This window comes from Lissotriton helveticus, chromosome 7, assembly GCF_964261635.1.
Source record: "Lissotriton helveticus chromosome 7, aLisHel1.1, whole genome shotgun sequence".
Lineage (NCBI taxonomy): Eukaryota > Metazoa > Chordata > Amphibia > Caudata > Salamandridae > Lissotriton > Lissotriton helveticus.
In genome coordinates, this window is record NC_136068.1 from 1758586135 (window position 1) to 1758609982 (window position 23848).

At 47.8% G+C, this 23848-nt stretch overlaps 1 protein-coding gene across 2 annotated transcripts in view; it reads left to right on the forward strand.

Annotated features, from left to right (window-relative positions):
* Window positions 1–23848, forward strand: part of LOC144770737 (uncharacterized) — a 214967-nt gene that overhangs the window by 122559 nt on the left and 68560 nt on the right. For both annotated transcript variants that reach the window (XM_078655478.1, XM_078655479.1), the window contains exon 13: window positions 22894–23036. In XM_078655478.1, coding sequence (XP_078511604.1) covers window positions 22894–23036 — 143 coding nt within the window. The remainder of the gene's footprint in view (window positions 1–22893; window positions 23037–23848) is intronic.

Genomic DNA, 23848 nt, shown 5'->3' on the forward strand with positions numbered 1-23848 from the left:
ACGCGACCAGCGGACGCGCCGGACCTGCGCCGGAGTCGTGCCAGAGTCCTGCCCGTCCGCGCACGATCGGGCTCAGGGATTAGGAACTCTGGCACATGTATCTCCTACTCTGCAAATGATCTTCTAGCATTGAATTCTAACAGGTATAGTCTTAATCCCATCACGTGTTCCGTCCTCAAGGAAAATAATATCTTTTGTTTCCCCTGTCGTAGGAATTCGAGCCTTTTAACCCCGCTAAAGCTAGCTACCATAAACACTAGGTCATTACAGAAACATCACCTAGAAATTTTCACCCTTTTACAGGACGAAACCATTGACATACTGACACTCACCGAAACTTGGTTGAGTGATATTTCCTCCCCGGACATCATAGCCGCCCTCCCTAGCGGGTATGATATGATCTGGCATAACCGGCCAGACGGCGCTCGAGGTGGTGGTGTAGCAACGATCTTTAAAAAACAGCTCATGGTGACTAAAATTTTAACTGAGACTGTTAATTCCATTAACCTACTGGGGATAAAAATAATCATGAACAACTCCTGTCTCATCATCCTGACGGTTTATTGTCCGCCCCAATGTACATCAATGTTTAATGATCTCTTTTTTCCTATAATATCGGATTTATGTACACGCTACAAAAATATTTTGGTGACAGGTGACTTTAATGTTCACTGGGACAAAACAGACAATGATCTACCAACTCGGAAACTACAGACTTCCATGACCGCTTTAGGCTTGGTACAATTAGTGGAAGCCCCAACCCACATAAAGGGCCACATTCTTGACCTCATCTGGTCTTCTATGCCAAAAGTGGCTCTTACAAATATCACACCTTGTATATGGTCGGACCATCACCTAATCATGTGTGATATACCGCAAAACAACCCTCAGGTAAAACTTCCGTTAAAAACCAAAAAAGTGCGCCAATGGAAAAAAGTTGACCCAGGAACTCTAACCGATGCCCTGTCCAAACGTATACTGAAACCTATGGTTCTATCAGACGGCACGGACCTAGATTTAAATTATGATACTATAGTAACCACCCTTAGGCAATCAATTGATGAAATAGCCCCGGAAAAGACACAAAAAATAAAGGGTGTGGAAAAAGGAGCCCCCTGGTTTACTCAAAACCTGAGAGATCAAAAAAGAAAGCTCCCTCATCTTGAAAGATGCTGGAGGAAATCTAAAAATGATATTGACCGAGAACTATATAGAACGTCCTTTCAACTATATAAAAAGCTTATTGTATTAACCAAAAAGGACTATTATGTAACCCGCTTGAACAACGCCATAAATGTCCAGAAAGAAACCTTCCAAATTCTGAAAGAACTAAGCAAAAAGGAAGAAAAGGCAGATACATTAATTGACTGCAACATCTTCCAAGGATACTTTCTTGAAAAAGTAGCGACTATCCTGTCAGACATCAAGAAAGACAGCTATTCATACCACGTCATTGCCCCTTCAAAACCCTTCGACCCCTATTATTACCAGATTTCCTAATATTGACTCCACTACCCTCAGACAATTAGCAGCATCAACCAAGTCAGGCTCTCCCGCTGACCCCTGCCCTCCCGAAATCTTTCGGCTAGCAATTCCTATTCTGGAGGACCAGATCCTAGACCTCCTAAACAATTCACTAGCCACTGGATCATTACCAACTACCTTTAAAGAAGCACGCGTCAGACCCCTGATAAAAAAACCTGGGGCGGATCCAACTAGCCTGAAGAACTATAGGCCAATCTCCCAGCTGCCGTTTTTGTCAAAAACTTTAGAACAGCATGTGTTAAAATCATTGTCACCCCTCCTGGACTCACACCATCTACTCCAGGAGCGGCAAGCTGGTTTTCGTGCCCACCATAGCACGGAACTAGTAATGCTGTCGGTATTGGATGAGCTCAGATGCATGGCTGACAGTAAAAAGCCTAGCGCCCTGATATTATTAGATCTCTCAGCGGCGTTTGATACTGTCAGCCATGCACTGCTCCTGGACAGACTAGCCATGTCCGGGATAAAAGATCAAGCTCTCCAATGGCTAACGGCCTTTCTGCTGGGGAGGACGCAAAGGATCCAGTTAGCAGACCAGGTTTCCGACGTGGGCGCCTTGGTATGTGGAGTCCCACAAGGGTCCGCACTCTCACCACTTTTATTTAATTTATACTTGCAGCCACTAATAGACTCTTTGGCAAACATGGGCTGTAAAGTCTTTAATTACGCCGATGATACTCAGCTACTGCTGAGTATCGATAATACTGAAAAACAGAAACAATGCTGGCCCTCAAGGTGATTTTACCTCGTGATTTATGAGAATACAAACAAGGAAACAACCTTTTGTTTGTATGGGTTATTTTATTTAAACCCTTTCTGTCCATTTTTAATCATTTTGAAAAACATTTCATGGGTAAGAAAAAACACTAGTGACAACATTTACAATATTTACAACTATCATACATACGAAATATCATACAATAATCAAAGAATAACATATATACAAATGAATCCACAATTATGTACAAGCTTCTCTAACAAGAGAAAACAATAATTCGACCATCACAAATAATTAATCTTTGCGAAGATTCAAATCATTAGAATGCCCCGCCAGGGTCAAAGAACAGAAACAGGCAACAGAAATTTAAATTGAAACTCTTCAATCAGTTAAGTTTGAAAAATCACTCAATGCTTTACTACAACAAAATAATTTGCCTATTTGCCGTTTTGCCGACGCGTTTCGAATCTGGATGCAATCTCAGATTCTCTTCAGGGCTCTGTCAATGTGGTATTCTTTTCGTGTGGATAACGCGGTCCCGCGGTCCAATTATTCAAATGAGATAGGGCTTTTGATTAGGCAGAAATTCTTTAAGCTGTGGAGCACGGGGACGCTACTATTTCATTTCGCACTGTAAATCCTCCTCTGACAAATCCGTGGCGCTGCCGCCTGAAACTCTAAGTATGGAGCAAAGGGGGTTGATGAACCGGTCCCGACGATCCTTGGCTCTCGTGCGGGGAACAGGCTGGGGAACAGGCTGGCGTTGCCTCCGCGGCGTGCCACAGGGCGTGCTTCAATCGCGCTAGTTTCTTGCTATCCAACTGATGGGCCAGGAAATGCGAACTCAAATGGCATGAGTTCGCATTTCTGCCTAATTTCCTAATCAAAAGCCCTATCTCATTTGAATAATTGGACCGCGGGACCGCGTTATCCACACGAAAAGAATACCACATTGACAGAGCCCTGAAGAGAATCTGAGATTGCATCCAGATTCGAAACGCGTCGGCAAAACGGCAAATAGGCAAATTATTTTGTTGTAGTAAAGCATTGAGTGATTTTTCAAACTTAACTGATTGAAGAGTTTCAATTTAAATTTCTGTTGCCTGTTTCTGTTCTTTGACCCTGGCGGGGCATTCTAATGATTTGAATCTTCGCAAAGATTAATTATTTGTGATGGTCGAATTATTGTTTTCTCTTGTTAGAGAAGCTTGTACATAATTGTGGATTCATTTGTATATATGTTATTCTTTGATTATTGTATGATATTTCGTATGTATGATAGTTGTAAATATTGTAAATGTTGTCACTAGTGTTTTTTCTTACCCATGAAATGTTTTTCAAAATGATTAAAAATTGACAGAAAGGGTTTAAATAAAATAACCCATACAAACAAAAGGTTGTTCCCTTGTTTGTATTCTCATAAATCACGAGGTAAAATCACCTTGAGGGCCAGCATTGTTTCTGTTTTTCAGTATTATAAGGTCCAGCTGACCCTCTGTCCCAGGACCAAACTCCTTTTTTGTACAAAGAGTATCGATAATACAACATCGGCTCAGTCCATGGCCCAAAAGATACTACGGTTCACAGTAAATTGGATGACGTCCAACCTATTAAAAATTAATCCAGGCAAAACGGAGGTCCTTGTAGTTTCAACCTCTGCTTCCCCGTGGAACGATCTGTTCTGGCCCCAAGAACTTGGAACTACCCCAAATCCATGTCCTAGTGTAAAGAGTCTTGGTATGAAAATCGATCAGGAACGCTCGATGACCAACCAAGTATCCGCTGTGGTTGGTTCATGTACCAACCTGATCAGGCAGTTACGAAAGCTTGTCCCTTTACTATCAACGAATATGCTTCGAACCATTGTTTCAGCCACAATAGTTTCCAGAATTGACTACGGGAACGCACTATACCTAGGTCTTCCAAAAAATTCTATTAATCGTCTACAAGTCATCTTGAATGACGCAGCACGGCTAATTTTTGGACTACCCAGGCGGACCCATGCTTCCCCTCTGCTTTATAGGTTACACTGGCTCCCTATAAAGCAGAGGGTTGAATTTAAGAGCCTGTGCATCTGCCATAAAGCAATTTACGGACAGGCACCAGCCTATATAATAGACAGGCTTGAAGTGTATGAACCCAAGCGCGCTCTGCGATCCTCCGATTCCTTTCTACTATCCGCCCACGTTTTAAAATGGCAACTAAAGGTGGTAGATCTTTTTCAGTCCAAGCCCCCATCATTTGGAACAAGCTACCGGAGGTGCTTCGTAGAGAATCTAATCTCCTTCGTTTTAGGAAATCCCTGAAGACTTTACTCTTCAGGGACGCGTTTACACTCCCGTAAGACAGGCCGGGTTTTCCGCATTTCTTCTACCTTTTTTCCTGTTGTTGTACTTGGTCAGAAGCGCTTTGAGACCTGTCGGTGAGTTGGCGCGATATAAAACCCAGATACAATACAATACGCCTGCAGGTGGAAACAAATTTGTGGCATGGTGCACAGCAAAGGCTATGGATCCATTCTCTGCCCCCTTCTGAGGTTCTCCCCTTTCTTCTTTCTCTTGCCCAGCAGGACTCTGCTCTGGGCACTCTTAAGGGCTACCTCTCTGCCATTTCTGCCTTCTTAAGGCTCCCTGATCGGCCCTCTCTTTTCAAGTCCCCAGTTGTAAATGGGTTCTTGAAGGGCATCACTCATATGTTTCCCCCTGTTCCTTTCGTGATGCCTCAGTGGGACTTGAATCTTGTTCTGACTTATTTGATGTGCGCTCCCTTCGAGCCAGTTCATAACTGTCCTCTTCATGTTCTCACTCTTAAGACTGCATTCCTGGTTGCCATCACCTCTGCCATTAGAGTGAGTGAGTTCCAGGCTCTTTCTTCTAAACCTCCTTTCCTTTCTGTCCATCCGGACAAAGTTGTCTTACGGACACGGCCCTCTTTCCTGCCCAAGGTAGTCACAGCCTTCCACATCGGGCAGTCCATCACCTTGTCCACCTTCTTTCTGCATCCCATCGAAAGAGGAAGAGAGGCTCCACCGTCTGGACCCAAAACGTGTGCTCTCATACTATCTGGATCGCACACGCCAGTTCCGGGTGGATGACCAACTCTTTGTTGGTTACGTGGGCGCTGAGAAGGGACGGGCGGTGCACAAACGGACCATTTCTCGATGGGCCATTTTGTGCATCAAGGCTTGTTATTCACTGGCTAAAAAGGAGCCTCCTGTGGGGCTGCGTGCCCATTCCACTTGGGTCACAGTGGCTACTACTGCCCTGGGTCGGGGAGTCCCCTTGCAGGACATCTGTCAGGCAGCTACGTGGGCCTCGCTGCACGCGTTCGCTGGACACTTCTGCCTGGACACCCAAGTCCGGAGAGATGGCTTTTTCGGCCGTTCTGTTCGGGAGACAACCTTTACAACGCAACTTTTACTACGCAGTGCCATTACGACGCAACTTTAACAACGCATACCATTACAACGCATTGCGCTGGGGGGCGCTCTATGATAGGGAATAGGTTTAATTTACTATCCAACACCTTCCCTACTATCCACGGGGACTGGAGTTGGAATAGTAAATTAAACTATTCACTATCCAGCGCCCCAAAGCACTATGCGTTGTAATGGTATGCGTTGTAAAAGTTGCGTCGTAATGGCATGCGTTGTGAAAGTATGCGTTGTGATGTCATACATCCTTCCGTTCTCCAGGACTTTCTGGTGTGATTATTGGTTCGCAGACCCACCACCGGGGTTGGTATTGCTGGTGTATCTATTCTAAGGTAAGGAATCTAATACTAACCTGTTTATTTCAGATGCACAAGTTAGTTACCTTCGGTAACGATATATCTGTAAGAAACAGTAGTTCGTATTAGATTCCTTACCGCCCCACCCATCCTCCCTGTTCTGCGAACGATATCTAGCGTTAAGGTCATCCCTTTCAGGGCCCTAGTTTTATGGCACCAGTGTTGGTTTTTATCATGGGTTTGCGTTTCTGGTGCGGAAAAGCTGTGTAAAAAGAACTGACGTCAGCGCGCGAGGGCGGCGTCTAAGTACTCCGGCGACGTCATCCCGGTGCCGACGACGGACGCGGAGCCGCAGACGACGCCTAGTGACGGGCAGGGGTAATTGCTACGCAAACGTTTCCGGATCCAGACTGATGCCTGGGGATATTCTAAGGTAAAGCATCTAATACTAACTACTGTTTCTTACAGATATATCGTTACCGAAGGTAAGTAACTTGTGCATTAGTGATACTGTGGGCGAGCTGCTTCAGGCCTAACACGGAGGAATGTAAGACATTTATTTCAAACCATTGACCAATAATGGACATACGACTCAAGAAGGAGATCCAGACCAATTGTAGAAAAATGTTGTTTGTATTTTATTTTAAGACCAATATCTACGCAATCAGGTAGGTACTTTTTTAAATAAAATTACATTTCACTTTGGAAAATTGACACTTAAAAACTTTTTGGAACGGTTCAATGTTATCCTATGGGGAAAACATTGCGATTAAAGGCACTTACAATTCCTGTCTTCAGGACCATAGGTCAGCAAAGGGCCAGGGCCAGGGTCAGTTGAGTAATAAAACTGCACCACCAGAGGCACAAGGGGGTGGGGGGGTGCAGAGGTCAAAGTCTGAGTTCGGCTCAATGCTTTCCAATGGAGACTGGGGGTTCCTGGCGCCACACTGCTTGCAGGTAGGTAAATTGGTTGCAGGAGTCCAGCTTTGGGTTTTAGCAAAAGCACAGGGGGGCACAAAGCAGCGCCAAACATAGACCACCACCAGTGGCACAGTGGCGGATGGGTGCAGGATGCAAAATTTGTGTCGGGCACCCACTTTGGTTCAATAGGGTTTCTTATTTTGCCAAACAGGCTGCAGGCGTGATACCGGAGGTTGCAGGATGGAGACCAATGACATCAGAATTAAGTGGAGATGTAGGGGCACCGTTGACTCAGCTCACCAGGGCTTTGAGTCAGTTTCTTTTGGACAGGTCCACTGTACATGAGAGATAGGAGTCTTTTTTAAGAAGGCCGCAGTCCTCCCAGGGTTTCAGAGGTCGCCGGCTGCAAGAATGGTCGCAGGTTCGTAGAAGCTGTAGACAGGCTGGTAGGCTGGGGCCAAGGCAGTTGTCCTCTTCCTCCTTCTCGGCAGGGTGGTCGTCTTACGTCGTCATAGATCTAGTTTGTGTCTGCGGAAGCCACCTAAATACTAGATTATGGGGCGTTTTAGGGTAGTAACAGGTAGGGCCATTGGGCACCTAACCTGGAGTGACTACACCCTCCATTATGCCATCTTCCTGTGGGAGGGGACATCGACCTAGCCCTGATTGGAGGGGTCCCCCCATCTTCAAGATGACGGGGACTGAAAGTTCTGTAGTAGGGAATCTGTGAATAGTCACGCCCATGTGCGGGGACCCCGGAGCAATCAAAATAGTCTCTTAAGTCGTCTTCTTCTGCAGTCCTGCATAGACACTAAAGAGAAAATAAAAGACAGATAATGCAGCCTGACATTAACAAGGCTACATTGGCCAGCACTTCATCCTGAAGTGAAAAGGATAGCCAAATATCATTATATTTTACACATTTTACAGCGTTTCACTACACATAGAAACTCCCCTTCACAAAAATCCTTTGCATGATAGAGAGGAAGGGTTGGACAGACCAGCCTCATAGGCTGCCATTATGTGTCTGGAAAAGGAATACCGTGCCTTTAAAGAACCCTCTAGAGACCCTCGGTATCCCATGATGCACAGCCAAAGGCTAGTTACTTTCAGTTCTTTTACTCGGCTCCTGCTGGCAGAACCCTGGAGCATTGAGCTCTACCTTTCTGGGTATATCTTAATTTTTAAAATATTTTTCAGTGAGAATTGTTTCACTCGTCGTCTGGGGTCTTCCTCTTCCAGTTGCTGTCTTTTTTGACCAGTTTTACCACCTCTATCTTGTCGAAAGGCCAGCTTTATTCGACAAGTGCCCTGAGTGTGGTAGGAAGAAGGCCAGGGCAGACCCCCACAGAGTGTGCATAGTCTGTCTGCCTGCTACTCATGTACTTGACTCCTGTGATATTTGCCATTCTTTCTGCAGGAGGACCCTGCATGACAGGGAGAAGATTCGTCTCCAAGGCCTGGAGCAGAGGAGACTTCAGGAAGCAGGTGGGGCCGCTGGGCATGGAGGGACTCTATCTTCATCCTCTACCCGTGCATCGGCCTCTGGGGGGCTCCCCAGTCAATAACAGGCCCGGAAACTGCACCGGTCCCGTCGACGTCGAGGGCTTTGACGTCGGTGTCGAGAGGTATGACTACCATCTGTTCCCCAGCGACCCAGGGCTCTGGGTCGACGTTCGCCGTCGAGGGGTATGACGTCGAGACCTCGGACGAGGTAGACGTCGAGGACTTCACCGGTGTCGACACACTATCGTTGTCGTGCTGAGTCACGGAGAGGCAGGCACTCGCCGCCGAGGCGACACCGCCGTTTGCCTTTAACGTCGACACAAAGATAGACGTCGAGGAGATGAAGATCGACGTCAAGAAGATCAACGTCGATCTTTCGGGAGAGCCACGTCGAGGAGAGCCACGTCGAGGAGATCAACGTCGAGGAAGGAAAAGTCGATGTCGAAGAGGAAGTCACTTCCTGGACGGGGTCTAGTGTGGTGAGCGTCTCTTCATCAGAGCTCCCGGTTGCGGCAGCGCCCGCGTTCCTCCTCAAGAGAGTCTACCTCCAGAGCATCCTCTCCGAGGCCTGCTCGCAAGAAGAGGAGAGTACTTAGATCTCCGGACTCTGATTACTCGAGGACCTACTTGCCCTCAAGACCTAGGACACCTATTCCTCCACAACAACAACTACCTCCTCCTCCTACGCTTCCTCCACCTCCTCCTCCTCCTCCTCCACCGCCTCCTCCTCCTCCTCAGTCTCTACAACCGAGGCCTTTGATTTCGGCTCAGCCACCTCTTATTCCGCAACAGCCGGTGCCGGTGGGTCCGGCGAGACCCGGGAAACCGAGGTCACGATCACGGGGGAGGCATCGCTCTCGCAGTGAGCGTAGATCTTCAACCAGGTCACAACATAGTCGTCGTAGAGAGAGGTTGCGGTCCAGGCATACCAGATACACGGACTCTTCCAGTGACAGGAGGTATTCGCCTACTTTGTCTGACTCTCCTCCAACGAGGTTGTCGCCAGTGGAAGACATTGTGATGTTTCAGGACGTTCTGTTGAGGGGAGCTGCGAAGTTGGGGATAGCACTGATGGTGCCTACCCCTTCCACCTCTGTCATCTCTGAAACGCTTCAGCGTAAGCACCTATCTCGCCCTTTGCTGCCTTTGGTGCCAGAGTTGGAGGAACCGGCCATGGAGCTGTTCCTGACGCCGGCCTGGGTGAAGTCGGCCCCATCCCGGCTTCAGAAGAAGTACATGCCCCCGGATTCGGATCCGGCGTTCCTGAGAACAGATCCTGCCCCGGATTCGGTTATTGTTACAGTGGTAATGAAGCAACACTCTACTGCTCCTTCGTCAACGGTCCCTCCGGACAAGGAGAGCCATCAAATGGATTCGTCAGGGAGAAAGGTCTGCAATACGGCAGCCACTTCTATGAAAACTGCGAGTTCATCAGCACTGCTGGGTCAGTATGACCGCTCCTTGTGGGAGTCCCTGCAACAATTCATTGAGCTCCTCCCGAGGGAAAGAAGGGATAATTTTCAGGAAATCTTGAATGAGGGCATGGTGGTTTCCAACCAAGTCATCAGCGCGGTTGCGCATGCCTCTCTCCTGGCTGCTCACGGGTACTGCCATGGAGTAAACTTGAGACGCCACGCCTGGTTGCGCCTTACCTCTCTTAAGCCGGAGGCGCAGCAGCATATTGCCAACTTGCCCTTTTCAGGCACTACCCTCTTCGGGACTCATGCAGATGAGGAGATGGCCCGCATTAAGGCAGAAGTTGAGACGCTGAAGGCGGTCGGGTTGGAGAAACCAAAGGACCAGCAGAAGTCTTTCCGCCCCTTCCAGAGGCGCTACTCCTCCCAACGATTCTAGCGAGGGCATGGTCGCCAAGCTGGCCAACAGCAGCAGCAGCAGCAGCAACAACAACAACAATATCAGAGGCAGCCCTTCCAGAAGCGTCAGAGGGGCAGAGGCGGTTAGCAGACCTCATCGGGAAATAAGGGCCTAGCTGGGTCGAAGCCCTGAGGGATTACTTCCCCCTCGTCTGTTACCCACTTACCTGGCAGAGGGGAGAAAAATAACTCTGGACAAGTGGGTGCTGAATATTGTTTGCAATGGATACAGTCTTCCTTTTGTCAGCCCTCCTCCAGCTATTCCACCGGTTCGCTCTCAGTACCAGCTGCGCGAGCTCCAAGCGGAGGCCGATGCCTTATTAAGAAAAAGGGCGATAGAAGACGTCCCTCTGTCTCAAAGGGGATAGGGTCTATACTCCTGGTTCTTTCTGGTGCGCAAAAAGGACAAGAACGAGTTCAGGCCCATTCTGAATTTGCGTCAAGCAAACAAGTGGATCCGCAGGGAGAAGTTTCGCATGTTGTCCTTGCACCAGATTTATCCTCCGCTGCATCGAGGAGACTGGCTTTGCGCAATAGATCTGCAGGATGCGTACTTCCATGTACCCATTGCACAGAAACTTCGGAAGTTCCTACACTTCCTAGTTGGCACAGCCACTATCAGTACACCGTACTTCCGTTTGGTCTGAAGTCTGCACCCAGGACTTTTTCGAAATGGATGGCAGTGGTGACGGCGCACCTGAGAAAGCACAAGGTGTTTGTCTACCCGTACCTGGACGACTGGCTGATCAAAGCCTCCACCTTCCAGGAAGCACAATTGCATTTCAACAGGACGGCTGTCTGTTAAGCCAACTGGGTCTACACATCAATATGTCCAAGTCTGTTCTGACTCCTGTTCAGTGTCTGCAGTACTTGGGAGCCTCCATCAATACTCTCAGAGCAAGCGTGTGTCCTTTGGAGGAGCGACACTTATCGATCCTTTGGAAGGCTCAGACTCTTATGTCCGTTTCATCAATGAAGGATGTCGTCTCTCCTCGGGTCAATGGCTTCTTGCATCTTCCTTACACCACATGCATGCCTCCACATGAGACCGATGCAGGAATGTCTGGTGGATCAGTGGGACCAGAAACGAGGGAGCTGGGAGGACAAGATCACACTGTCCGAGCTCGCCTAGCAGTCACTGAAGTGGTGGTGTTCAGCAGAGAATCTCCTCAAGGGGGTTCCATTCCACAAGGACATTCCAATACAGACCATTGTGACAGATGCTTCTCTCCAAGGCTGGGGAGCTCATTCGGACCATCTGCAGATCTAAGGATCGTGGTCCCAGGCGAAGTCCACGTACCGTATCAATTTTCTGGAACTCAGAGCTGTTCACTTGGCACTGAAGGCCTTTCATGCGTCCTTCCAGACCAACTCCCTGCTTGTACAGACGGACAATACGACCACGATGTATTACCTCAACAAGCAGGGAGGCTCGAGATTGCGCACACTGTCTCAGGAAGCGCAGGCGATCTGGCACTGGCTGCTAGCCTGTGGACTGACAATAACGGCTACCCATCTACAAGGTGTGCAGAATGCTCAGGCGGACGCACTCAGCAGGCTCGTTCAGGACAACCACAAGTGGGTTCTAAACGACGAGGTGCTAGGAAACCTCTTCGAAAGATGGGGCCCTCCAGACCTAGATCTGTTCGCTACCGCCGAAAACAGTAAATGCCGAGACTTCTCCTCCAGGTTTTACCAACCGGGGACTCTGGGGAATGCGCTATGGATCAGCTGGTCGAACAGCTTTCTGTACGCTTTTCCACCCATTCCGCTTTTCCACCCATTCCACTGATTCCGGCAGTGCTCATCAAGCTGTCTCAATCCAGAGCACGAATGTTCCTCATTGCTCCGGAGTGGCCTTGACCGTGGTGGTTCATGGACCTGCTCCACCGGTCTCTCCAACCTCATCTGCGGCTTTCATGTCGGCCAGACCTTCTAAGTTCGGGGGGCAGATGGTGCACCCCAAACTTTCATCGTTGAGTTTGGCGGCATGGCTCTTGAGATAGTACAATATGGACACTTGAACTTGCCTGACAACTGTATGGAGATACTTAAGGAGGCTAAAAGACAATCCACCAGTACTTCCTATGCCGACAAATGGAAGAGGTTCTGCATTTGGTGCACATCCAAGAACGCTGACCTTACCTCCTGCAAGGAACATGTTATCCTTTCATACCTCTTGCATTTAGCTCAATCTGGCCTTAATTTCCATTCTATTAAGGTTCACCTCGCAGCATTAACTGCGTATAGGCAATGCTCTTCACAAACATCCTTTTTCCAGATACCTGTAATTAAAGAATTTTTGGAGGGTTTGAAGAAGGTGTTTCCCCCCATTAGGCGTCCTTCCCCTTCATGGTAGCTGAATGTGGTGCTGTCCAGGTTGACGAAGGAGCCTTTTAAGCCTACTCATAAGGCTTCTCTACAGCATTTGTCCTGGAAGGCGGCTTTCCTTGTGGCTATAACATCAGCGCGCAGGGTGAGTGAGATTCAGGCTTTGTGCTGCCAAGAGCCCTATACAGTATTTCATGCTTCCAAGGTTGTCATGAGGACTCACCTTAAATTTCTCCCTAAGGTGATATCTGATTTTCATGTCAACCAGACGATCACATTACCGATGTTTTTTCAACACCCCTCCTCTCCAGCAGAGAGGTCCCTTCATTCATTGGATGTGAGGCGGGTGTTGAAACTTTACTTGGATAAGCCCAAGGACATTCGTAGGTCAGATCATTTGTTTGTGAACTGGAGTTACAGATAAGAAACTACTCCTTCTGTAGTAGGGGATCTCTGTGTATAGTCATAATCTGTGAATAGAATGGCAAGCCCATCCCAAAACCAAATCTAGCAGTGGAAGTAAACTAAAGAAAAAATCCTTACTAAGCAAATAAATTCCTCAGAGAAGCCTCCCCAACTTGCGCATATGTCTTGGCATCAGAATCCAGGCAGTAATGCTTAGCAAATGTGTGGACAGACTTCCACGTAGCCGCCTTACAGATGTCTGCAATGGGAACGTTTCGTAGCAAAGCCGTAGTAACAGCTTTGCCTCTAGTTGAATGAGCCTTAGGCTTACCCCCTAGAGTCTTGTTAGCCTTCTGGTAGCATAGTTGTATACAGGACACAATCCACCTATATATGGACTGTTGGAGGTGTCAAGGCCAGTCCTGACTGAACTGTAATTCTGTAGTAGGGGTATCTCTGTTATAGTCATAAGCGACCCACCCTCCTCCCCGGTGGAAGTAAACCTTTTTTTCCTGGATGCTACAGGCCTGGCTTCAAGAGACCTTCAAAAAGAACTGAAAGTAACTTGCCTTTGGCTGTGCATCATGAGATACAGAGGGTCTCTATAGGGTTCCTTAAAGGCACGTATCCCTTTTCCAGGCACATAATGGCAGCCTATGAGGCTTGTCTGTTCAACCCTTCCTCTCATCATGCAAAGGATTTTTGTGAAGGGGAGTTTCTATATGTGTGGTGAAACTCTGTAAAATGTGTAAATGATATTATTTGACTATCCTTTTCACTTCAGGATGAAGTGCTGGCCAATGTAGCCTTGTTAATGTCAGACTGCATTATTTGTCTTTTATTTTCTCTTATGTGTCTATGCAGGACTGCAGAAGAAGAAGACTTAAGAGGCTATTTTGATTGCTCCGGGGTCACCGCACATGGGCGGGACTATTCACAGATTATGACTATAACAGAGATACCCCTACTACAGAACTGGAGTTACAGTTAAGAAACTGCTCCATGTGCATCAGCTCGCCTCCCCCCCACCTTAGGGGATGAGTTGGCAGAGGTGGGCACACCTCCTATTCTCCTGAATATTCCCGCCCAAAGTGGAGGTGTAAACCAGGGGATGCCATCTGCTGCTAGCAGCAGAGGCGGAAGGTCGCATTAAAAAGACAGCAGGCCTTTGAAACTTCTCCCTTCGAACACTAGCTCATTCTGGAGGAGGAGGTGTAACACATCTGCCCAGGATGTGCTTTGTTTCTGGTCTCCAAGAGCATGGGGTCTATAAACATGTTTGGTGGTGGCTGGCTGCCTATAGCCAATCAGAGACCACGCCACGGTTGGTAGGTTTTCAGGGGGCACCACTGAGGTACCCCCTGGGTAAATGGTACAATAAATCCCACACTTGCATCTGTGTAGATTTTTTTAAGGAGGAGTAGTTTGTTACCAACCACTGCTGTGTTCAGTGAGGCCATCATGGTGCTGTGGCACTAGAGTTGTCTAGTTTCCAGCCCATGTACTGTCTACGGCTTCACTGGCACATACAATGTTAAGGAACGGACCCCAATATTGTAGGGGCGTACCTTCTGATGCAGATATGCCCTCACCTGTGGTATAGTGCACACTGCCTTATGGCTGTGAGGCCTGCTAGAGGGGTGATGTACACATGCCTTCAGGCAGTGCTGGCTGGCATGGCACCTAGGCATGATGTCATATTGACTCTGATGTTTTCTCCGTCACAGGGGCATGCAAGCTGCAAGGGCATTTGCATGGTCCCAGTGAGGGAGGGGGAGGGGGTGGGGGGAGATCCCAGGGGACCCTCGTCAGCTCCCAGCTGCCCAGGGTACCACTTACTAGAGACTTACAGGGAGTAGAAGTGCCAATTGGGGTTGTGTATTTAGGGAACAAGCACTGGCACTGGATACCTGGATGGCAGGCACTAGGTGAACTACAATTGTAACCACATCAAAACCAGGCAAAAAGTGTGGGTTAACCATGCAGAAAGAGGCAGTTTCTCACACACACACCCAATCTCTAGAGCAGATGAACTGATTAACAGGTTAGGGGCAGCCAAATATCTCTGTACCTTTGATCTCACATCTGGGTACTGACAGATAGGTTTGACCCCTGGAGCAATAGAAAAATCAGCATTCTCCACCCCAAGTGGTCACTTCTAGTTTACTGTCATGCTCTTTGGATTAAACCATGCCCCTGCCACCTTCCAAAGGTTGGTGATCCAATTCCTTGCTGGTTTGGATTCATATAGTGCTGCTTATCTAGATGATATTGCTGCATATAGCTCCACCTGATCCACCATGGGAAGGTCCTTGAGATTCTGAGATGTGCAGGGCTCCCTATCAAGGCAATTAAGTGCCAGATAGGAGAGGGAAATGTTGTGTACTTGGGGCACCTGGTAGGTGAAGGCAAAGTTCAGCCACTCCAACCCAAGATCCAATCAATTCTGGACTTGGTAGCTCCAACATTCCCTGGCTTGACTGGGTGGTATAGGAGGTTTGTAAAAGGCTGTGGGTCCATAGTGTCCCCTCACGGAACCTACCTACAAAACTATGCCAAAGAAAGATAACTGGACAATGAGCTGTCAAAAACATTTTGACACTCTGAAGGATGCAATGGGCTCTGTCCCATTCCTAAAAGCTCCAGACTACTACAAGCAGTTAATTCTGCAGACAGATGCCTCTGAATATGGGCTAGGTGCAGTCCTAGCCCAAAGAAATGAAGAGGGACATGACCAACCTGTTGCTTTTATAAGCAGAAGACTACTCCCTAGAGAACAGCGTAGGAGTGTCATATACAGGGAAGCCTGGACCCTGAAGAAGTTGAGGTCATACCTGTTTGGCACTCGGAGGCATGTGGTCTGTCTGAACAAGGAACTAAGATGGTTTCAACAGATGAAAGGAGATTCAAGCTTGCCTGGCTGATATGGGTTGATGCTCTCAAACTGTTCCCAGGGTGCTTGTTTCTTGTCCAGGCATGACCCGGCTTAGCAGTTCGGGCTATACTGTTACCATGAGGAGCAGGGTCAAGATTGTTTTACATATGGCTGGGCCCAATCTGAGGTGGCGTGTTAGGCGAAAAGATAGATTAAACCCAGATCCTTGTGTCTGGGGGTGAATATTTGCATTGGTCAGTGTTGCATCCATCATTTATTAGGTCTAGCCATGCGAGGGCCTTTGGAATCAATACAATTCGAGAAGTCTGCTTTAAGCCACCCCTTTCTTTTTGATTGGCTTCCGTCAGCGTTTATGTTAAAACGCTGGCGCATGATTGTTAATTGGGCTTACTTGTTCCCGCCTTGTCCTCTTACTACGGCCCATTTCGACAGGCCGACGTCATCTTTGTGACGTATGAGGACTTCTAATTAGGAATGTGTTTGCTTTCCGTCATTTCGACATGCCAAAGCCATCTTTGTGACTAATGAGGACTTTTAATAAGGAATCTGTTTGCTTTCCGTTCAGCGTTTAATGCGCTGCTAGTGAAATTGGCATCGCTACGTAGTGGACGGCCAAAAGGTATTTTTATTGGGGTGTGACATGTTTGTTCCTTTTGTCTTGGGTACACTTCTTTGCCTGCTTGGACACCCCCAAACTCCACTCCCTCGCATTCTCAAACAAGATATGCCCCCTGCGCGAGCCTCCCTTTGCTTAAGCAAATTTAGCATATTGTGCTTCAAACAAGAGGCAATTTAATCCTTCCTCGATTAACAGTAGAACAGCTTTCAATCCAATCTAAAGAATAAAGTGAGGAGGAGGTGCTGCCTGTGACAGCGCGCGGTCGCTTGCACCAACAAAGGGAAATGGCGCTAAGTGAAACACTCATATTCTCCACAGAAATGACACCACAACCCATAGTAATGAATCTCTGCGCTCACTGTTGCAGTGTATTTGAGAAGGATAACACAGCTTTTTTCCCAAGTAGCGCTTCACTAAGGTGTTTACTTTTTTTTTCACTTAACGCACGGATCCGACTCATTTAAGGCACTTTTCTGATTTCGGAATTTTCGATGGTACATTCTGGAGAGCGTTTTGTTGCCAGTAAAGTACACGTTGGTGTTTTCAAAGTGTATTGCTAGGGCGTTGTGCCATCAAGGTCAGATTCTAAGAAGGTTCCTTTCCAGTAAGGGGTGCAACAAAAAAATTGAGCAATAGTATTAACCCCTCTCCCTTCTTTGCGTGGACACATGGGGATGGTGGAAAAGCACTCATTAGTGATGACCATCTTGTACTTCCCGTTCCACACCGGCCACTTGAGCCACAACTCAAGGACTCTCCAGAAGAGATCGTCATAAAAAAAGAGGAAACTCAGGATGCCACAGATGCGAACAACGATTTTGTAATTCTCAAACATAAACGGATTCTTCTGGAATAGTGGACATTTATGGAGAAAATAGCAGAAATTCTTCCTATAGAATTTTTCCCAGATTTTGTGTTGTATTCTACTAGAAAATTAATTGTCCTGCTAGAAGAAAAGAACAAGCATTTGCAATGCAATAGATCTCTCATTTGCGATACTTTAAGCTAATTACATTGTAAATCCCAATGCCTTTCCTTTATGTTTGAAAAAATAAAACATTAGTAAAAGGCTTTGGCATTTACAATGCCAATATCTCAAACTCTTGTAAATGCGAGACCGATTGCATTGCAAATGCTTGTTCCTTTTGCTTTTTTTTACTAGCCTGGTGGGGGCAAGCCTCCTGATTAGTTCATTTTCCCACCTGTCGTGGTGCCAAATGGGCCCAGGGCGAGGCATTTCTCCTGTATAGGAAAGCCTTTGGTCACATATTGAATGCGGCAGAGGCCTTTGACACCCTGCCTTGATATGCTGATCACTTAGCCATCCAGTTTGGAGACGGTGACAGCAGGAGCCAACATTGTTTCTGCCCTCAGAGAGTGCTGGCTCCCAACTTCAGGGGATCAGTAATCGGTCTGTGGTGGCAGGCTGGTCTACACCAGTCAGCCAGAGCACTAATAGTCAGTAGGTTTTCAGAGCGCAACGCTAAGGTGACCTCTAGGTGCATGCATTACTAAATCCATCAGTGTGGGCATATTCATACGAGATGCTTGATACCAAACCTCTAGTTTAAGTGAAGCCATTGTGTAGCTGGGGAGCTTGTTTGGCTTCCCTGTTCACTTGTAATATCTAAGAACCGACTTAGATATCGCTGGGGCATATCTGATCAATCAGATATGTCCACACATTTAGTATAGCCCACCCTGTCGTAGGGCTGTAAGGCCTACTGTGGGGGTGTCTTCCCTATATGGCATGTGCCATGTCATGTCTTTACTTTTTATTATCTGCACCATGGCACTCAGCCTGCAGTGGCGGTTTACATGTTGTTGGTGCTGAGGGGGGTACCCTAGGGTGGCACAATGCATGCTGCAGCCCTTAGGGATCCTCTTTAGCTCCCTTGCTCTAGGTTCTAGTGGTACATACTTACAGGAGGTGCTAACTGTATTGCCAGTTGGGGGAACAATTGTACAGTTTAGGGAACAAGATCTGGCACTCTGGACCTGGATAGAAGGAACCCAGTGCAAAATGTCATCACATACTAGGAATAAAGGCTGGGGTGGCAATGTCAAAAAGGGGCACATTCCTATAAGCACCTTGTTTTAAGGAAAACGCACTGGCACTGAGGTCTGGTTAGCAGGCTTCTGCACTGTCAGAGTTGAAAACCAGCATCCAGTAGCTAAAAAGGGGGCAAAAAGTGGAGGACACCCCGCTCCCCCCAAAAAAAAGAACCTGTTTCCTGCACTGTCAAGCTACTCTGCGTAGGCCTAAAGCCATGTTTTCTCTGCCACCGTAGTGGATGGCACAAAAGGCCCTGCAGTCCACAAATGGCATTTAACTTTCCATTCCACAGTTGTTTTTCTGTGGACCTTGTACTATGGCTGTTAGAAGGTGGTTCTGACCATCTGCGCCGCCCAGATATTTCGCTTTTTTAACTCCTAATTGTTGAGCTTTTACTGTGGGAGAGCCTCATAAGTTGGGACTCACCCACAGTGAAGTCTTTATGAAAGAGGCCATGTGGATTTTACTGATGTTCCCCTGGTGAGTGTAGGCCACTGCGCTGCAGCCGGAGTAAGGGGCACCAGGCTGGTTACATGTAGACATGTGGTTACATGCGTGTGCAAGAGTGTGAAGGCTGCACAGGGGACATTCCTGGTGTGCGCAGCCCAGGCGCAGGTACAAATTGAATGGTGAGGCAGGAATTATGCAGAGCTGGGTGGTGTCTTGGAATAGGCTTTGTACAATGGGAAGAAACATGTACGGGAAAGTCAGTGTCATTTACTGTTTTCACTGAAGGACCACTCCTTTATTCTCATATGAGGATGGGGATCACATGGGATAGTTTCACTTACCTATGGCCTACAAATTCCAGACACGCACCGACGTACACAGTAACTTGAGTGAAAATAAGTGTTCTGCGAGACCAAAACCATAACTGTACTGCTTATGGGTCATCCAGAAATGTCATATTCCTCTGACTGGGGCTGATCCTGCCAGGCTTGCTTAATGACCTTCCGCCCCAAGCTGTATCATCAGAGGACTAGCCCTTCAAGGCAAACATTCCAGGGGTGAAGGTTTCCTCTTCAAGAGCGAGAGAAGGTGGGTGGAGCTACAGGTTAATCCATCAGCATCTGTAACCTGGTATAAAGCTGCTCTGGAGAGAAGGCTGCAAGGGGGGATGGGGCTTTTCAGAGACCATGTGGCATGAGACCCCTGGACGATGCAATTTTGAACTAACCCAGAGGCCTGGGCAGGAAGGAGGGAGCAGGGGCAGAGAGGTGATGTGTCGCTTCCTGATGGGGCAAGGAGAGCCTTCCTGCCAGCCCCCTCCAAATTCTTTTAAAAGAGCTTGTCCAGGAAGAGGAGCTCTCTGGGGTGTGGTTGGCTGAGGAAGGCTGGTGCTGGAACCTGGCGCCATGGGCAGTTGGAAGGAAAAAATCTCCAGACTGTCCCAGGACCCTGACTTGCGCCAAAAGGGGAGTCCAGGACCAGTAAGCAGAAGCCTGGGCCACTGCCCACGGAGAAGATAGGCCCAGGAGGATAGCCAGGCGAAAGGCTGGCGCAGGGAGCCAGTGAAGACGGCTCCCTGCTTAGTTTACCCCCCTGGAGACCAAGAGGGCGAAAGAAAATGCTCCCAGTGGCTGGGGTGCTCCACCAGGAGCGAGAAGAGGCCAAGATGGGAAAATTGGCCGCCTGGGGGCCAAGATGTGCCCTTCAGAAGGTAGGCGACCTTTGACCTCTAATTGGAGCGAAGACTAAGCGCGTGGGGCTACGCCGCTCGTCTCAACTATGCCCCCAGAAGAAAAGTCAGGGAGCGCGACGTCGTGAAGTTGCCCGGAGGAGTGCCAGGAGCCCACCCTGTGACACGGTGAAGTGGGAGCACCGCTGCGCCCCCTCGAAGAAAGTTTGGGGGCCCGGGACTCCCAAATCTGGGCCCCGGTGATGGCGGTGAAGAGTAGGGGGGGCGTGCCGTCACGCATCCCCATTGCGGGTGAAGATGAGCCAGGGAGCTCTGTCGCACTCCCCATGAATATTCTTCAAGGGTCCGTGACCCTAAATCCAGGCCCGATGCAAAGGCTTAAGTCTGGGACCGCCGTCGCGCTCCCCGTGAAGAATTGTCCAGGGGCCCAGGACCCCAACTCCGGGCCCGAAGTTAAGGCTGAATTTAGGGGCGTTACAGGTAGGGCAAGGACAGGGACCAATAGGTCCCTCTCCTGGGGTGGGTACACCCCCTAGCCTACTCCTCTACTGTAGGAGGGGGGCAGGAGCCTAGCTGTGATTGGGCAGGGCTCCCCATTTTCAAGATGGCCGGAGCCCGGGGTCGTGCTTCACCTCGTCTCCCCCACCCGAGGGGTGGGGTTAGCACAGGCTGCCACCCCCGCCCCCCCCCCCGCCTTCCTGACGTAGTTTTTCCCGCCAGTCTTCCCACCAGAGTGGGGGTCAGGACTGGTGGGGGCCAGCTGCTGGGTACAGCAAATCGTCTGGAGAAGCTTACAGAGGCGCTATGCCTTTGAAGCTTCCCCCTGCCCATCCTGGGGGAGGAGACCTAGCACCTCGCCCAGGATGTGCATGGTTGCAGGCCCAGGAGAGCGGGGAGGGCTCTCCACCCAGGGGTCCAGCAACATGTCTGCTGTGTGGCAGCTGCTGCAGCCACTCAGCCCAGGCATGGACTGTAGATTAGGTTTTCAGGGGGCATCTCTAAGATGCCCTCTGGTGCATTTTACATTAAATCCCACACTGGCATCAGTGTGGGTTTAATGTGCTGAGAAGTTTAATACCAAACTTGGCAGTCTTCAGTGTAGCCATTATGGTGCTGTGGAGTTCGTAATGACAACCTCCCAGCACCATGTACTCTTAATGGCATCACTGCACTTACAGTGCCCAGGAATGGCCCTGGGTACTGTAGGGGCACGGAGCTTCATGCACCTTTGCCCACACCTCTGGCATAGGGCACCCAGCTAGAGGGGTGACTGAAGTATGCCAGGGTAGTGGGTTCTTTGGGCTTGGCACACATGGATGTGTGCCATGTCGACTCTTTGTTTGGTTCTGTACTTAGACACTCAGCCTGCAAAGGCAGTGTGTGGGTGTCAGGGTACAGGACCCCTGAGGGTGGCACAATAAGTGCTGCAGTCCTCCGGGGTCTTTTCTGGTCACCAGGTACCTAGGGTGCCATTTACGAGGGGCTGACAGGTGGCTAGAGATGTCAATTGGGTTTTTGTTGTAACACAGTTTTAGGGAAGGAACACCTGCCCTGGGTGCCTGGTTGGCAGGAGCCCAGGGCACACTCAGTTAAAGCACATCAGCAGTCAGAAAAAAAGTGGGGGCATACCAATGCAAGAAAGATGGCACTTTCTCACACTGGACAATCAATTCTTGTGTGTTATTTCATGTGTACTTGTAAATGGTGTTTACAAGCCCACGCCACCTCCCTTGAGTAAGCCTTAGACTGCTCTGCAAAGCTACCCTCTGAGAGTCAAGCGCTACAATAGGGTGTTTGGTTCCCAGTGAAGGACAAATGTAGTCCTGTTATTTGTGCAGGCCTCACAGATACTGCCTCGTTTTCCAACAATGGCCTTATAGGAAAGTTACATCTGCCAATCTGTTTCGTCATGTTTCGACTGAATAGCAGTGTACCCAGTGTTGGAGTTCAAGATTATCAGCAGCTGATCCCCCAAAAAATAGAAAAAGTGGAAGTGAGCAACCACAAAAGGGTTAATTGTGCTTTATATAAGAAACTTACTGAGAAGTCCCCATTGATGGTAAGTGTACTTAGATAAAACGTTTTGCCTTTGCTACTTAGTGAATTTTGTTTTTTAAAGCTGCAAATGTACATAAGCTGCACACATTTCCCAGTTTTAAAAAGAAACAAATGAGAAACTCTGGGCCCCGGTGATGGCGGTGAAGAGTAGGGGGGCGTGCCGTCGCGCATCCCCATTGTCCTAAAAGTAGGTGTGCCTGAGAGACTGTAAAAAACATTCAAAAGGGGAAAATCATTTCTTTAAAAAGTTTGATGGTTGTGGGTGTGTGGTCAGATTTAACACTACTCCTCGGATTATAAATTACTAGCTGAGCTGCAGATGATCCATTTAGAGCAAGAATGACAATTCTAAAGCAACTCCCATTCCATCCTCTACATTCGCCTTCACTCTCGAGTACTGGATCCACATACTCAACTTCTACAATGCCCACATAGGATGCCTAGGATGCTATAAACAGTTCTCTACGTCCTGATGAATGTCCATGGAAACAGCATGAGTTGCACTTTGTAAGAACTTATCTTTGATAATTTCTTCGGAAATGTAACACAATTTGCCAGGATGATTTTTTGAAATACTGCTTTGGGCCCATTTACAGGTTTTGTCTGAAGTGTGTGGGCAGGACATCACTACTAAACATATGCTTCCGACAGTTATACGGATGGCTGGGGATGCTGTTGCAAATGTTCGCTTCAATGTCGCCAAATCCCTGCAGAAAATTGGACCAACTCTTGACCACAGGTGAAATGTAGATTTATTATTAGACCTTTTTTAACTGATATTTTCATCCAGGCACAGTGAATAATCTTTCATGCCTTCGGCAAGAGAGGTCTGTTGTGTCAGACCTATTTTTGGAGTATGGTCAACTGTAATGGACTCATTTCTGCTGCTTTTAATGTTTATAACCTAAATTGAGCTGCATTATAATAGCAGGAGTTGGGAGAATGAGGGACAGTTTGAGCTTGCTTACCACCCTTTTTCTCAGTTACAGCTTTCTCATTAGGCAGTGTGAAGAGTTATTCATTCATGAATAATTGAGCAAGCAAACTTTCAGTAGAGCTTCTACTATAGAATACCAGCTATCATGCCTGTCTTACAGTGAGCTCTCTATCTCAGTAATGTGGTTTGTTTGCATGCTCAAGGTCTTCTATTACTAAATACTAGGACATAGGTTTCAGCTGGAATAAAGTATGGTCTTTTCAAAATTGTTCAAATTAGACGAAAGAACATTTTTTACCCCCAGTTTCAGATATTCTCACATCAATGGCATCTTGAGTAGTACGAAAGAAAAATGTTCACTAAACCATTTTTGTTATCAACCTTAAAAAGGAAAATAATTCTGCATAGGCTTCATACTGAGGAAAATGTTCACTTTTACTTCAAATCAGTCATTTAACCTATTAGCACCAGAACACAGCAAATTGACAGTTGGTCAGTTTGTTTTTCAATCTCCACAGCTTTCTTTGAGCACAGGGCAGTCCTTTAATTTACTTTTTCCAAAACGTTTTTTTATTCATTTAACTAGTAATTGTTGTGTTGTGTTGAATTTGATG